General features: G+C 39.8%; 1 protein-coding gene across 1 annotated transcript in view; it reads left to right on the top strand.

The window, feature by feature from the left end:
• Positions 1-5,299: 5,299 nt before the first annotated feature.
• The window catches only part of jph3b (junctophilin 3b), a 91,896-nt gene continuing 79,100 nt past the window's right edge, over positions 5,300-18,095 (top strand). The window contains exon 1 of the mRNA XM_059334854.1: positions 5,300-7,081. Coding sequence (XP_059190837.1) covers positions 6,700-7,081 — 382 coding nt within the window. The 5' untranslated portion in view covers positions 5,300-6,699. The remainder of the gene's footprint in view (positions 7,082-18,095) is intronic.

Genomic DNA, 18,095 nt, shown 5'->3' with positions numbered 1-18,095 from the left:
ACAAACACCACTGAGATGCCCTGGAGCAAGTCACTTTGAGAATCAACTCACTGAAAATCACACAGGGAAGGAAAATGCTGTTCAAAATCCAAACACAAGACAACCTGTACCAACAGCGAAGAAAACTGTCAAATTATATTTAACAAGTGAGAACATCATTTTGTGTTCCTATATAAGTGAAGGCAGCTAGCAGGAAGGTCTCGATTGGCCCCGAACGTGGACCCTGAGAAACCTGTTGAGCATGTACACCCAGTTAGCAACTGCCATTGGAAATAATAGGATGCCATCTGGAAACACAGTATCCAGTCTTCGCAATATATTCATGGCTTGTCCCTTTGTGAAGATATTTGCAGCTGAAATGCAGCATAAACTGCTAGGCTGTGTTAACTGTAAATGGCTTTCAATTAATATGAAAAAATAAAAATATGAACGTCCGGCTCTCAGCTTTAACCCATAAGAAGCCATGGTGGCACGCGTGTAACAAACTATCTCTTCTAAACTAATTCTAGAATCTCCCATATTCAGCTTTATGCTTCATCTTAACTCATTAAGTCCCTTAGTAAGACTGTTTGACTGTGACAAGAAGTGACTTCTCCAAAATGTGGCTGTGACTGGAAACAGAAATGTGAAAAAGTAGCTAATTTCAAAAAGCTTATTTTTTGTTACTAGGCTAAGTTCAAACCCATTTAACAATTCTAATCCGTTAATTTCCTGTATTGCATTTGACCTGTTTTGACCGGCACAACCATATTTCCTGAACAAATGAATATTAAAAAAATATAAAAAATATCATATGTCACAGCGGGCTTTAAACCTAAAAATCGACGTATTTGTCACAATCACAAAATGGTAATAGGCCACTCAATTATTTTCACTATTTAAATTATTTCAAATGAATATATGCTCTGCTGTTCAATTTAAAGTACATTTGATCAAATTTAAACAAAAAATAATCCTATCCTATCCTGTCACAATTTTGATAACGTGGAGATTCGAAAAAAGAGGCAAATTTGTGTTTCTGTAAGCAGAAAATATGTCTAGTTTATTTATTTTAAAATAAGAAATATGTATCGTATATGTCACATCACACATCTTTGACATCATAAATGTGTTCTTGACTAGTTTTGTCTGTTTTCTGCAAAACTGAAATTTGGTCGGTTCTGTGTGTTTTTCTGGGAAACGTTATCTTTACCTGGCAACACTGCTTGTAGAACTAATCCTACATTCCCCATGAACACTATGTCGTGATGTGTCATACGACCATTGGCTACATGCCTAGCGTGGGTAGTATCGGCTATGGGCGAGTTACACTGATACGGAGAAGACGGCACGAAATTAAATAAAGGGACGGAAAGTAATAGTAGGAGTAAGGTTAACGTAGTTAGGCAAAACAAACAAACGTGTGGAGATATTAACCTGGAGTAAAAAAACAGAAGAGCAAAGGAGGAAGGCTGAAAACACAGCGCACAATGGAGATGAAAGAGGGGGGGAAAGAAGAAATAAAAGCCTTTAAATACGAAATGGCTGTCAGGTCGTGAGTGGTTAGTAGTTGACTAAGAAATGAATAACATGTACTGTAAGGATTGGCGGGTCTACACAAAAGACACTTTTTAAATGGGGGAAAAAATGGCTAGTGGAAAATCTGATTAGCTGATAACTTTAATTTGTTTTTCATCACTAGCCAACATGGCTAGAAGATTTTTAAAGTCCTTGTTGAATTTATCCAGAGTGAACATGGAACATGATACCGCATTTCCTCAATTTAAAGCCGGGCCCCTATTAATGTCCGGCCTCATTTAGTAACCGGGTGTAAAAAATTTTTTTAGTAAATAAAAGCCGGCCTCTTTTATAAGCCGGGTGTCTTACCGGTGTTATGTCAAAGTCTGTTCCCCCGTCGATATGTCTCCCCCTGACCTTAACCTGCACCAACCTGACCCCTGACCCCAACCAGTCCTCCTTTAAGTTGTTAACATGAGCCCAAGTTTACCTTAACTCCAAACAGTTATCTCTACAAGGCCTAACCTTAAACTGAAATCCTAACTCCAACCGCGGGGGTGATGCTACGGAGAACACCATTCAGGAAACATCATTTGACAGGTAACAGATTTCCACACCTGTATTTTGAAGCCACACGAGTTAGTACTGTAGGTAAATATGGTTGTTTCACCCGCTGTCCTAGTCATTCTCTGTAAAGTCGAGCCGTTTACGCATGTTCTTCTGGGCTTTTTAGTAGTTAAGACATTTTAAATCCTGCTTAAAATGAACATTCAGCGTGCTGTTCATTGTTTGTTTACATCAGAGTACTTCCAATATGGCTGACATCCGGGTAACTGGCTACAATGTGATGTGTAAAACACTCTGATTTTCTTTTTTTAATAAAAGCCTCCTTCAAATAATAGCCTGGGAAAGCATTATCGCATTTCTACCATTAAAACCGGGAGCATTGTTGCGTTATTGTACCATTAAGGCCGGGACAGCGGAAACGTCGTTTTGTAGTATTTGTAGTTTTTCTCCACATATTTTCGGTCTCTTGGCCAATGTATATGTATATATATATATATATATATATATATATATATATATACACACACACACACATATATATATATATATATATATATATACACACACACACATATATATGTATATATACATATATGCATGTATATGTATATATATATATGTGTATAGATATATATATGTGTATATACATATATAGAATAATAAATAATAATAATTCATTTTATTTAATAGGGCGCCTTTCAAGGCACTCAAGGTCGCCTTACAACATGGATAAAACAATGCAGAACATCATACACATCATACAATCTAAACAAATCAGATACATTACAATAAAGGAGGGGGGTTTGTGCGGAGGATCAGATGGAGTGAGCGAGTCTGAACAGGTAAGTCTTGAGTTGTGATTTGAACTGATTGAGAGATGTGATGTTAGATATGATATATATGTGTATAAATATGTATATATATATATATATATATATATATTATATATATATATATGTGTGTGTGTGTATATTTATGTGTGTGTGTATGTGTGTGTGTATGAGGGGCATTTTATGCCAGCACACTATACTAAAACGCGTGTACAGCGCCTATGCGATGACATCAAACGTCTAACGTGCGCATGTAAATTCCATTCACTTTCAATGGACAGACAGGCGTCACGCAGGCGTCACGCAGACGCTGTACACGCGTTGTTGCACATACGCCTACGTGACGGCTGCGTGACGGGTGAACTACGCCTCAAATACGTGACATGAAGACCCGCGTGACTGTTAAGTACAATTCTACATAGGCGTACAGACACGCGTATTGCGAGTACACCAGATAACATGGGTGACGGGTGAAAAGTGCCACTAGCGAACGTAGTGGACGCCTGTGTGTGTGTGTAACGCGTGTAAGCCTATAACAGTTCAGCTGTTACACAGAGTCTCATCTTCATATGGTATTGTTTATAAGAAAGCACAACTTATAGATGAAGAGAAAGACTATCTCGTAAGTACCAGATAAACTTAACGTTTTTCCGGCCAAAACCGGAGGCTTAATTAGCCTGTTTTAGGAGTGAAAGTCAGCAAAATGCAGCTTAAATAAAATGTTTTACCTCATTAGTTAACTACGAATGTCTGTAAAACATAATGGGACTGTGCATAAGTGCCGAATTGGGTTAAACAGTGTAGATATAAGGTCCGATGGAATCATATTGTGAACGGACTGCTGTCCACATGGCTACTGAATATTCATTAGATAGGTCCGCATGGCTACTTAATATTCAGGGGTGACAGCGATTAGGGCTTCTGCAGGCAGGTAAACCTACCTAATTACAGCTGGTGCATAATGAACTGTGTGTCCGCGCGCGAAGCTGGGAACTGGCTGTGAGCGTTGCACTTTACTATTAGCCTACTATTTTTAAGTAGCTGAAATTATTTTAATTATCCCTTTCACCCTTGCTATCATTAAATATCAATTCGATATCATTCAAACCTAGAGAGAGAGAGAGAGAGAGAGAGAGAGAGAGAGAGATAAAAACTGGCCTGAAAATAATAGAAATATCCTGACAGCTCTGTGGGGGCTTGGAGTTCATCTGTAAGTTGTGCTTTCTTATAAACAATACCATATGAAGCTGAGACTCTGTGTAACAGCTGAACTGTTACACAGAGTAACACACTGTTAACGTACACGCGTTACACACACACACAGGCGTCCACTACGTTCGCTCGTGGCACTTTTCACCCGTCACCCATGTCATCTGGTGTACTCGCAACACGCGTGTCTGTAAGCACGCCTATTAATCAGACTTTATGCTGGCACAGGCGACGCATTCTAGGCGTTTAAGTATAGTGTGCTGGCATAAAATACCCCTCATAGTGTGTGTGTGTGTGTGTGTGTGTATATTTATATATGTGTGTGTGTGTGTGTGTGTATATATATGTATATATGTATATGTATATATATGTATATGTATGTATGTATGTATATATATATATATGTATATGTATGTATGTATATATATGTGTGTGTGTGTGTGTGTGTGTGTGTGTGTATATAAATTGCCTCTGCAGCTCTGCACCTTATATTTGGGTGTGGCTAAATTATGCCAACAATGTTGAATGTTTTATGTATCATTAATATTCTTGTATTACTGACTCTGTATTAGCCTACACTTTGCTCTTTTGATGCACTCTTATGCTATTTTCTTGATACATTGTAATTTTCTATTCTGATCTCATATTGGTTCCCCATTATACTGCCTAAAATGACTGCTGAAGTAATGTTTTTTCATCCGAGCCCTTATGGCTTCACCACTTTCAACACACAGTGATGCCAATGGCTGCAAATTCATATTTACCATACAGACTTGAGGATGATACAGTGTCAATCTCCTTATCTAACTCACAACCAGAAAGAGAATAGGATCATTTGGTAAAATCTTGAGCTATTCCTTTAATCTTCACCTATCCATTGTTGGAAAATATGTATCACCGCAGCCATCTTTAGACTCTCATATCAAGCCAGTCATCTGAGAAACCAAGTGAGACGAGATGCAGAGAGAAAGACAAGGGCTGAGTAAATGATGAAAAGCTACAGGTGAGGGAGGAAGCAAGAAGCTTGCCTCTGTGCTCGGTGTGTGTCTCTTTAAGAGCTAGAGTGTGCTATTGAGCGGGACGAGGAGGGGGGATTTGTTGGCTGCATTGGAACAGTCCTCTTTAATGAGCAGATTTTCTGAGGGAGAGAGACATACACACACACACAGATCAGGAGAGAGAGAGAGATCCAGAGATCCAGCCACAGGAGGAGAAGAGATTGTAAGACCAAGGCAGCAGGCAGGAAGGCAGGCTGTGCGTCAGCCGGCGCTCCATAGGGAAACATGGAGACAAGCAGGAGATGCTGAAGAGGACAGAACACACCATACCAGGATCGTATAGATGGATGTTATTTCATCGAGCAGGCAACCTGAAGGCAACCCACGCAGAGGATAAACCACTTATGGACGCAGTGGATTAAAGACCTACAGACAGACTGAGAGAGAGGGAGAGGGGGAATAGAGGAGGAGAAATTAATCAATTCAGTTGTTTATTTTCATTGTCTGTGTGTGCGCACTTGCTGTCAGAAAGATTGTGTGTGTGCCTGCATATAGTGTGTGCGTGCATAAGGCAGGAGACTGCATTGCTGTTCTCCAGCACCACAGGATAGACAAAAAAAAGAAGGCAGCCAAGCAGATTACCTTATGTGTTTTCCCCATTTTTCTGTCTCTCCCTCTCTCTATGCATGTGTTTGTTCCTCCACAGCGCGACCAGGCACAGCCTGTGTGTGTATGTGTGTGAAGAAGAGGATGGTGAAGCCTGAAGTGAGCTACAGATTCTGAGACTTTAAATGGTCTTTTTGGGGGGGTCTGATTACCAGCTACCCAGCTCAAAGATAAAACAATTTCTCTCTTTTTATTTATTTCTTTATCACGCAACATGTCACCGCTCCTGTTAGAGCATTGGTGCTGATCAAAGAGCCTAAGGTGGCTTCTATGCTGGAGGCTTGGAGGTTTGAAGGGCTGCCACCGGGGAGACTTCTCGGCTCTACACCCCAGGGAGGTGGAGGCATCATCAGGTAGGAGGCAGCTGAACGCGGGGGTCTGAGCTGAAAGAAGGAGAGGAGTAGGAGGAAGAGTTGTTCAAGTGTGTCGTAGACTGTGTAGGCAGGCCCATGGCCGGCCGGTGGAACTGCCTGATGGTTCAAACTCCTGCTGAGAGAGGATAATGGCAGCTCTGGGCCCACTCTCCTCCTCTCTCATCTGCATCTGCCACAGAGAAGCTGTAAAGTGCTAGCCGATGCTACAACAAGCCCACCAAGAGGATGGTGTGAACAGCAGCAGCCTTTCCCACCATAACCGGGAGACCCCTGACACCCCTGTGAGGGGCCACGTTTTCTTATCCACCTCTTTTCTCCTTCCTCTTCTTCAAACCAGCTAAGAAAAGGAGCGACATTGCTTCATTTGTGTGGGAGTTCTCTCCCTCTCCCTCCCACTCTCTCCCCCTCCTCACCCCCTGACCTCACCACCTTCCAAACTGGGCTCCATGGATTGGTTCTAGCACCAACCTGTCCTTCTTTTTTCTCCCTTATTTTTCTTTTTCTTTTCTTTTTGTTTTTGTCGAGGCTTCAGGGGAATTGCCAAGACCTGTTTCATGCATGTCCACTGGCGGCAGGTTCAACTTTGACGATGGGGGGTCATACTGCGGAGGGTGGGAGGAGGGCAAGGCGCACGGCCACGGGATTTGCACGGGACCCAAGGGCCAGGGCGAGTACTGCGGGTCCTGGGCCCATGGCTTCGAGTTGCTGGGCGTCTACACCTGGCCCAGCGGGAACACCTACCAGGGCACCTGGGCTCAGGGCAAGAGACATGGCGTGGGCGTTGAGAATAAGGGCCGCTGGGTGTACAAGGGCGAGTGGACACATGGCTTTAAGGGACGCTATGGCTTGCGAGAAAGCACAGGGACGAGCGGGAAGTACGAGGGGACTTGGAACAACGGGCTGCAGGACGGATATGGAACAGAGACGTACTCAGATGGAGGTAAGACTGGGAGGAGAGACACAGAGCCAGATGCACTGTGGGTGCTTTGGGGGATGTTTGAGATTGTGTATGTGCGAATCAAACAGAGCCTGTCAAAGAGCGATATTTGAGATTGACTGACACGTGTCATCTGTGAAAATGACTTGTTAGTGGAGAATGAGTGACAGGCTGATGACAGTTACAGAGGTGACAGATGTACGATAGGAGGAGTCCGTCCAGAGGTCTTCTCAGGTCATCTTCTTCTTCTTCTTCTTCTTCTGGCGTGCCACAGACTCGTGCAGCGGCAGGGGGCTGCATCAGGACAGGTTTAGAGAATTAGTCTCACTCTCTTCTCTAATTTCTTCTTCGGACCCTTCCTTTATCTATGTTTTTCCTCCCCATCTACTATCCTCCCAACCTTCACCCCTCACTTCAGCTGCACGAGGACACACTGCATTTGGAGGCCGTCAATTCAGGCCATGCAGTCTTAAGGGATGAATAAAAGGTTGGAGGGACAGAGGAGGACAGCAGCTCCTAAGTAACAAGTCCCCAAGAAAACTGCATCTTAGAAAACAGAGAAGACAGAGAGATCAAATCCATGTCTTCACCCTTGATTTCCCCGAAGCTATGTACCATGCCAGTTTAATTCCTGTATGCTGTAAAATGTCTTATCAAATACACCACAGAACTAAACATCCACACCCCAGTGCAGGTATAGGAAAGTTAATTTTCAAATATTCTTTTATTCCGGATGAGATGTACTTAGTTATCCATGTCTAGACAAAACAAGACTACAACATTAGTGGCTCTGTGAGGATAAATGCCTAAATGAGCATGCTAACATGCTCACTAATCATCATGTTAGCATTGGTATAATGTTGAGTTCGTAAGCAACGTAAGCCATTTTTGCATATGAACTTGGATAATGTCGGAGAATTGGACGATAGTTGGTAATATGGTCATAAACAGACGAGTCTCTGCACTGCAAAAAGTCAGCTCTTAAAAACAAGGGGCAAAAAAGGTTTATTTTGATTAAAAAATAGCAAAATTATCTAAAAATGTGTCTTGTCAAGACTTTCCAAAATAAGTAAAAATATCTAATCTCAATAAACCCACAAATACCTTAGAATTAGTGTATTCTAACTAATAACAAGTGCATTTTTCCTGATTCTAATGAAATACATGTCACCTATTTTCTCAATATGTTGAAAAATATTCTAGAATTAATAAAAGGGAAATGCTAGAGCTATCATTTTGACATAATGATATGCATAGGCATTATATTTCTTGAAACCAGCAAGTCATAAAACCAGTGTATACTTTTCTTGATACAGCTATGAATATTTTTATCTGTATGTAGGATATTTTTCATAAAATTCTTGAAATAAGGCAAAAGCCGTGGAATCTTTATATCAAACAAGTTAAACAGTCTAAATTAAAACTTCTGACTAAGAAGAACTATCGTATCAGACAAAAAATAAGCATGTATCCCCTTGATCTAAGATATTTAACCTTACTTAGATTTCAGTTTTTGCAGTGTGCCATTCCTTGAATTTGTCTGATGATTACCTTACCTACAGATAAAACTCATTGTCTTCAGTTAATCGTTTTCATAGTCGTCTTCATGTGTTCAAATTACCATTCTTCCCTTCTTCTTTACTGTTGGTTTTTATTCTTATTTTCTCAGTTTTGCGGCAGCTGTATGATAGAAACGTCATCAACACGCCCACTCGCTCACTGTGAATTCTTCAGACAATGACCTGCAAAATTCACACAGACTCACAGTGAAATTAATGTCTGGTTCAACTGATACAGCAATGTGGTTCTAACATACCGGGCCTTCGAGTAATATCTAGTGCAGGGATGGGCAACTGGAGGCCCAGGGGCCGCATACGGCCCGCACCCTCACTTGAAGTGGCCCTCAGTACAACTACATGCATTTGAGCATGAAATCCTAAAAGTGCAGTGTAAAAATGCACAAAGTGACTTCTTATTATTAATGTTGGTCTGCTGTTCTTGCACTGAAAAAATAAATAAATCACAGTAAGTGGTTATTTTTTATTTGGTTCAAACTTTTTCTATTCCTATTTATACAGTTGTACATGCATTTGTGCATGAAATATGTTAAGTTACTGCACTGTAAACATATTTCAAATTGCAGTTTCATCATATCTGGTTAAGTGCACGGTCTTAAATGTGGCCCTGTGGTAGTGTCGATGAAAAATTGTGGCCCCCTCCAGCATTTAAGTTGCCCATCCCTGATATAGATGTCTAGATATATGTGAAAGGAGTTTTAGTTCAGTATGTTAACATGCTAACATTTGCCAAGTAGTACAAAGTAGAGCTGAGGCTGATGGGAATGTCATTATCAGTTGCAGAAAGAGGAAAAGTGATTACTAAAGTCATGTAGCTTCATCTTCTGAGATCCATGAATATCTGAATAAGTGGTGGATCGACTGGCTGCGCTGCCATCCCAGCCGTACTGCTAGCATGGCCAAAATTACAGCCAGAAAAAGTACAGTATCTTCTGGTGGACATGGCCAGAAAAATCTAATTGCAATAGTATTGTGACAATGGCTATAGCCCTGAATCTGACAGTTCTGCCTGACATTTGGCCACTGTATTGACTCTTTTTTTCCAGATGACTGCAGTAAAAAGCTAAAAATAATCATTATGGTAACAAAATGTAAAATTCTTCTTATTTATGCCTCAGAATTTAAATAAAAACATTTCAAAGACCTTTAATTATTGAATATCATTTGAAGCATCAGATTTACACTAAAATTTTAAATCAATGCACTTTAAGTGTCTTAGACCGAGGCTCAGGTCCATCACTGTTAATGACACACCATGCACCATATGGATTCCTGCTTAAAAATAGACATACACACACGCACGCAGAAGCATTGTGTGTGCAAAGATGCACATATACTAAATCTGGTGCTGTGAGTTAAGTAACAGAGCTGACAGCAGCATACATGCAGTTAAAGCTTTGTTACATAACTCTACAACTAGCAGGCCGTTTAACCACGCCAGCCTTGACCACAAATACACACACATACACGCACACGCACACACAGCCTGATAAAATCTACAGACCAGACTGGTTTGAGGGGTTGAATCAGGACAAAGGAGAAGAAGGAGACTTGACAGATAACCAGACAGATGGGACGGACGAAACGAACGGACGGGCGGGCGGAGGGAGGGAGGGAGGGATGGATGGATCGACAGATGTACAGACGGATGGATGAATAGATCAGTTAAATGATAATGGAGAGATGGCTAGTTGGATGGATGGATGCTTATCAGGATTACTAAGAGAGATAGTGAAGGGAAGAAAGAGATCATTACAGAAAGAAAGGGAAATACAAAAATGGACAGCAAAAAAAGAAGCGAAAGGAAAACCTCCCAGAGAGGAACGTGTTGGAGAAACACTGTAGCTGTGGGAAGTATTTGAACCCACATACTGTAAATGCAGCAGAGATTGGCCTAGTTATGAATGTTTATCTGGCTCCAACAGTACACAGTGTCCTTATTATAACAGCATTTGTCCTTTATATGAATCTATGAGGTAGAATAAAGTGTTTTTGATAAAGTAATTGATCAAGCCAGAGCACAACACCACATAATGTAACAGGAATTTTCCAAAGAGGGAATGTATTTGGTGCGATCAATGATAATTTGTTTAATCTATTAGCAAGATAAACATCACCGTATGGCTGACTCACTCAGGTAACGTGATTTTCAACATGGCACACATGCTTTACTGGGTTATCTTTACATTGTGCTAATTAGTTATTCTGCAAAAGTCATGGCTGACTAGAATGGCACCCAGAGAGATCCAGTAAGGCCAATGGTGCTTTAACCTATAAGAACCCAGACCCATTTATCCTTGAAGGAAAATTATGGGGGATATACCACAGACCTAGTGGACCACATAGAACACATTTATGACGTTTAAAAAAAAAAAATACTACCGCTAAATGTCAAAAATCTGTGATGTGACATATACGTTACATTGGGCGTTTATGGAATTTATGTTTATGATATTTCTTACTTTAAAATAAATAAGCTAGACACCTTTTCTGCTTACAGAAACACAAATTTGCCTTTTTCTTTGCATCTCCACACATCAAAATTGTGACAGGATAGGATTATTTTTTGTTTATATTTGTTCAAATGTACTTTAAATTGAACAGCAGAGCATATATTAATTTAAAATAATTTAAACAGTGAAAATAATTGAGTGGCCTATTACCATTTTTGTTATTGTGACAAATACGTCACATCAGGTTTTCAATTGACGTATACGTCACAGCGATATTTTTGTTACTTGTTTTATATTAATTTGTTCAGGAAATATGGTCAGAACAGGTTTAATGCAATACTGGACATTAACGGATTAGAATTGTTTAATAGGTTTAAATTTAGACTAGTAAACAAAAAATAAGCTTTTGAAATTTAGCTACGTTTTCACATTTCTGTTTCCAGTCACACCTACATTTTGGAGAAGTCACTTCTTGTCACAGTCAAACAGTCTTGCTCAGGGACTTAATGTGAAGCATAAAGCTGAATATGGGAGATTATAGAACATCTACAGTGTTTGTTACTTGCGTGTCACCATGGCTTCTTATGGGTTAATGTGGTCATCTAAAGGTCCCAGACATGACCTTCTTTACATTTAAGAGTGTTCGTTAGCTTTAAGTTGTGATGTGGAAACAACATCTGAAAAGTGATCTGTTAAATGGCGACTTAAATTAGGAAGAGTTCATTGGATTAAATAAATTGGACCGGCTGTAGCTTGATGCTAGCTTGATTTGAAAGAGCAATTTGTGCGTTTAAAGGTCTGGTAATTGATTTCTGCCCAGTAGGGAGCAGCTCTCTAGCAGCTAAATGTTTCAATTTATTCACCAGCTAGCTGCTAACTTTGTCTGTGTGCCCGCTGGGCAGCTAGCATACAGTGATTTTTACACAACAGAAACATGATTGATTAGAAAGGTCAGGCTAAAAATAAATGTACCATTGAACTAAAACAAGTAGGTGAGGGAGTGTAATAAGTTCATGTTATACATCATTTGATTTAATGTCAGTAAGGAATAAATGACAAAGAAATGTGAGAAGTTATTAACCTTCAAGGACACTCTGACATGGTTGGTTGTCCTAATAGTTTCAACCAAAGTATTTGTCTGTTTGTTTAAATCATGAGTGTGAACCATTAGTTGTGACATGTTTGACCAACCAACAAGCACCCTATAGTCTGGCTGTAGTACTGTGACACTGTGACTAAAGCTAGAATTGAAGAAACATTTTTGTTAACTGCAATAAGAATAAAAACTAGAGTTTTAAAAACCCCAGATAACTAACTGAAACTGTTAAAACAAGATAAATTAAAGCTGAAAGCAGCGATGAACTGGCCCGAGCAGAGTGACCTGACAATTATTTGTTTCTTACCAAGATAAAAAACACTTTTGATTTAGAAGTGCTAGATAATTTATCTTGTTTTAAGAGTTAATTTCTTATTTTAAGCATTCAACATGCTTATTTCTAGATTTAATAATCTTAATTTAAGAAATCTTGTCAAGTAAAATGATCTGTCCATGCAGCAAGATCATTTCCCTCAGATTTAGTGTTTTTATCTTGTTTTTAGACACACCTTTTTTGCAGTGCATGAAAAAATACTTTTTTGAGTGAAATCAAAATGACATAATTGTTTAAATTTGGCAACCCGAAAAAAAGTGTACCTCAAAGGTCATAGGTGTTAAAGCTGTCCTCTGATATGCCCAAGTGCAGGTTACTCTCAGATTAAAGCTGACAGTCTATCTCTGAAACCCCAGTTCTCTGTTGCGTCCAAAGCAATAAAAGTCAGGAGCCAAGACAATCAAAGATGCTCTGCTGCCTACATACTTTTGGAACACACTGTGCACTTTAGAGCCAGCTACATTTCCCACAGTCAGGTCGAAGCTCACTGCCAGTCCCACTCTCCCCTCCAACCAAACCTGATGCCACATTTCAAGGAAACTCTCCTCTATCTTATCTTTGGCTTTTTGTTCCTCTCCTACGTTTTGCCAGCATTCCTCTCTCCTCTCCTCCCACCTCTCTCTATCCTCCCTCGCTCCAACACATTTCCATGGAGCCGATCGGCGCTCTGTACAGTAGGGTTTCCATAGCAACGCTCACCGACATGCAGCAGGTCAGCGTGTCACGAGGGACTGAGTGTTCCTAGCTGCGATTGGCTGCCCAGCCGGCTCTACAGGGCTCCGATTGGCTGGCTCGGCCTTCCGGGCTGATGGCGTTTACCGAGATGAAGAGCTAAACTGACTGATTACCAACACACACACACACACACACACACACACAAACACAGGAGGAGAGAGAGAGAGAGAGAGAGTGAAGCAGAAAAATGAAAAGACAGCTTCAGTAATCATTTTAGTGAGAAATGAAGTGAGTCACAAAGGGAGAGGCATAGATTACAACTGTCACTGCGTGCAACAGCTAGAGATTACAGCACTAGGGCTTGTTTAAGGTGACTAGCTAATACACCACACACTCTTAAACACATAGTCAAATATCTGTTGTTCCATCAAACACCCAAAAAGAAAACAGCATTTTTATCAGGCACATCCAGTCACACACGCTTCAGTAGACGGAGCTTGTGACAGCTCAGCAGCATCCTGGAACCTCCCTCCTGTCCCCCAGCTGTTGGCAAATACACTACAACAACATTATAATTGTCCTACATTAACATATCTTGGTAGCTCGCTAAATTGTGTTGTAATTGTTCCAGCTCTGACCGTGTTATGTAAGCTGACATAATAAATTCGCTTCTCGTGTTTAAATACACCCAGCAACTACATAAATTACTATCCACACTGAGATATGATTGGTGGGCTAAATGGACTCAAAAACCAGCTTTCTTTTGATTCATGTAATGCTCAGACATGATGTTTAGACGCTTGATAACAGGCGCATGTAAATTTAACCCTCTGAAAACTTGAGCTATTATGTCCTTTAAAAAAATCCAACCCAAAAGAAACAAAGGAAACATAAAATCTGATCTTGAAAATTATTTTTCAATACACAGAATTTGAAATGTTGCAGATATGAATACAGGTAGCAAATATTACATATGACAGGTAAAATGAGGATAATCTCTAGTTCTATATTTTTATACTAAATATATTTGACATTAGCTCCGGTTTTACTTGGCCGAATATAATCCAGAAAAAATCTGGCACAGAGTTTCAAGCCAGAACTTTAGAGGGAAGCTGATGACAAGGCTCAATGTTGCTTCATTTTTATGTCTTCACGTCATGAAGAAGTAATGTGCCGGTGGCTTCATGGACTCTAGAGGGTTAAGGGAATATATTTGCAGTTTATTTGAGTATGTGGGAGGGAGCTCTTCAGCTAACGGTGCCACTGTGTTTTCATCCTGTAACGAAGATGTGTTTCTCTGGATCAGATATGTAGATGGAGGCATTGAGGACTGATTTTCCACCATTTTTGTTGTCTTACCTTCAGAGACCTTGCTGAGGTCACCAAACCTATCAACACTTTATCCATGCATCTTCTTTGAACCTTATTATCAGCCATAGGATTCTTTCAGACATGTAGAGGAAACAAATGTTATATGTGAATTTCTAATTATTAACATTTCACAATAGTTATTCCTTACATTACAGGGAAGCTTATGCTCTTTGGTTGAAATGGGTATCCCTTTCATAATAATAAGTTATTTTAACAGCAGGTAATTAACCATGAAAGACACTATGTCACATGAATGGGGTTGGTTGTGACCCATTGGTTGTCACACAGGTTACTGAGCAGGTTCTTAGTCTTTCCTCTGTTGTTGTTAATGTCAGTTTATCCAAAGAGTTAGCTGCAAATGGGCTGGTCTTTTCATAAATGTGTTGATAAGTATGGGACAGTCTCCTCTGTGAATGTATTTGATTGTTGTTAATTGCCAGCAAGAATGAAAAAGGGGACAGTAGGCTTTTTGACCCCAGTCTTCACTTTAAGTTCATGATAAAGTCATTGTCTTACTTGTTTTTGATCATTTTGAAATATTTGACTGATTGACCACAATAAGAATATTCTAGTCTTTCCATACATGCTATCATACTCCTCAATGACATGGATGTAGAGCAGAAAGCTATATTTCATCATTGCTCAGTTACGATTCACAGAGTTGTGATTTGGCCAGTATGGCATCTGTCTCTGTGAAATCCAGTGTGCTGCTCCTGCTACTGAATGCAGCTAAATGCTGACTAATTCCTTTATTCTGTTTAAGATGATCCTGTTAAGCACTTTGCCAGGGATGGCTGGGAGTGTGATCCCTCTGTAGTTTGTACACTTGCTGAGGTTTAGAGCTGGGTATCTTTTAAAATGGCTTTACCAATGCCAGTACCCTTAAAACTAGAACTTTTTCTGTACTTTATTTGATACCCATCATGGTAATGGAACACATTTACAAACATTTTTTTTAAATCAGATGCTACAGGCATTTAGCAGACATACTTTCGAATGTTTTGGTGGCATCTTGGCATGCTGAACTGTCCAATACACAATGCTCGACCTCACTGCACCACATAAGATTGTACTTGCTACTGGGTCATTTCCAACATGTCCTCCAAATCATATAACCACAGAGGTACTTGTACAACCCCAAGAGTATTTCCTAAATGAGTGCCTCTACTGGTAGCAGGAGATCATCTCGTCTCCATACCAACTGCACTGGCTGCTGTGGTTAATGTTGGGAAATAATAGTGTAACCCTAACAACAACAAAACGACTTGGTTAGGCTTATGAAAAGATAGTTTGGAGTAAAAAGAAAAAGCTACTGCTGGACATGAGTTAGTTACGGTAGTCACACAGGTGACGTACAATGTGATTAAGCAATGTAGGGATGTTAAATTACACACATAACTTAAAAAATAGTTTACTTTTTGTTTCCCACAGGACACAAGCACCAGCCTCCTGTGTCAAAAACCTGTATTTGTTTACTCATCCATCACACCTCCCACCTGTTCACCCGTACCTTCACCACCTTTGGCTTCTGTCATAACTACAATGGCCACTAGAGGACAGGGCCCTTTAAATCAAAACTCACTTCTATTTATTATCAGCCCCAACCTTAAATATCAGTTATTATGTAAATTGTAACGGAAGAGTCTAAAAAAACAAATCATTAAAGTTGCATCAGCAAACAAATTAAAACCACTCATTAAGTTAAAATAAAAAAAGAAAGAAATTAAACTAAACCGTAAAATTGAACCGTGAACTAATTCTTTTTTAAAAAAAAACAATTTTTGAACGATAAACGTGAACTAGAAAACTTTAATCTGTGTGTACTGAACTCTGAGCTCTTTTGAAGTGTGAACACTGCCTGGTACATACTGGACAGCAAAAAGATTGATTCAAAAGATTTGCTCATTAGATTTTTTAAACTTTCTTTTTCGTGATTTCAACTTTTTTTTCTCATTTCGACTTTTTTGCGTTACTTCAACATAGGTAGAGCATCTCCTTCATGCTGTTAAAGTTATCATGTTGGCAGGTCTTGCTGCCTTTTCTGTTTTCCAGGGCACCTGTAAATCCTCAATACTCGGTACTCCTGTTCTAAGTAGATAAAGTTAATTGTGCTTTGGCCTAGGATGGTTTAGCAGAGTGCGTGGATGTTGATGAACACTCTCGTTAGTGCAGGACTCAAACCTTTTACTTCCCAAGAACAGGATTTTCTCTCTCACACACACACATTTCTGTATACAAGTATGTTTAATGCTTTGGAGATTCAAAAAGGTATAACAATGATGTCATCAAAATAAAATCAGTTACAAAATGGCAAACAAGGGTAGACATTTTTAAATGTTCAGTGTGACGGCATGCCAGAATGTTATCATGGGTCTTTTTCATGAAATTTTTTTGGAGATAAATAATCCTTAAAATGGGAATCTGAAAGACTCAGACAGAAAAAGGGCCTAAGCGAAATCTCTTAAACGGATAATGGTCCCACACAGTGATTTACACAGGCAGAGGTTTAGCTTTGAACTGACTTGCCTTGCTTTCAGTGTTCAGTGATTTGACCGTAGTTTAGCTCCTCTGTCTGCATATCTGCTCCGTCTCTGGCTGTTTATCCTGCCTGTCTTCGCAGCTTGTTGCCTGTCACCTGTCTTGTCTACCTGTCTTTAGTTACCGTCTGTCTTTCAGCAGTTGTTGCTTCTCTCCCCAGCTGATACATCTGGGTCATCTGTTCTTATTGCCTATTCTAAAAAAAACTGTTTCTCTCTATTTTTCTGTCTTTGCTATCTCTAACACTCCAGTGTGCATAATTTCATAGAAAGTCGTACAAAATATAAATTCAATGGCAATGAAGGACACACAATAACACATGCAGCGCACTAGATTTACTCCTTCATCATAAAACCATTGTACAATATATCCATACAAAAGTTCAAAAGAAAATCCACCTCCTCAGAAAACACTTTTTTAAAAATTTCCATAGATGTTCTCCAATTGTATTCAGAAGGTTTTTTTCAAGGCCATTTCTAATACATAGGACTCCTCTACTACAACAGCAACCCCAATGCTGGCTTTAGCTTATGTAATGGGAGTGGTTTGATGTTTGTAGTGAGGATTAGCGGTGCAGTCTGAAACATGAAAACTCTAAATATCTATCTTGGAAGTCTGCCCTGCACCACTGATGGTACAATACTAACTGGACATACTAATGAGGGAGTTTGCCATGGAAGCACTTGGGATGGTATGGTTTACAACCTGGAACAAAAAATGGTTTTGATCACTATAGCTAAATTCCCCCTCAATGACAACTCACTTGTTAAAGTTATATTAAGGCTTGAAGTTATGCATAGTTAACCCATAAGATCCCATGGTGACATGCATGTAACACTTTAAATGTTCTATGATCTCCCATATTCAGCTTTATGCTTCACCTTAACTCATTAAATCCCTTAGCAGGACTGTGTGACTGTGACAAGAAGTGACTTCTCCAAAATGTGGCTGTGACTGGAAACAGAAATGTGAA

The sequence above is a fragment of the Centropristis striata genome, chromosome 6 (assembly GCF_030273125.1).
Source record: "Centropristis striata isolate RG_2023a ecotype Rhode Island chromosome 6, C.striata_1.0, whole genome shotgun sequence".
Classification (NCBI taxonomy): Eukaryota; Metazoa; Chordata; class Actinopteri; order Perciformes; family Serranidae; genus Centropristis; species Centropristis striata.
This window is presented reverse-complemented; position numbering and strand designations above follow the sequence as displayed.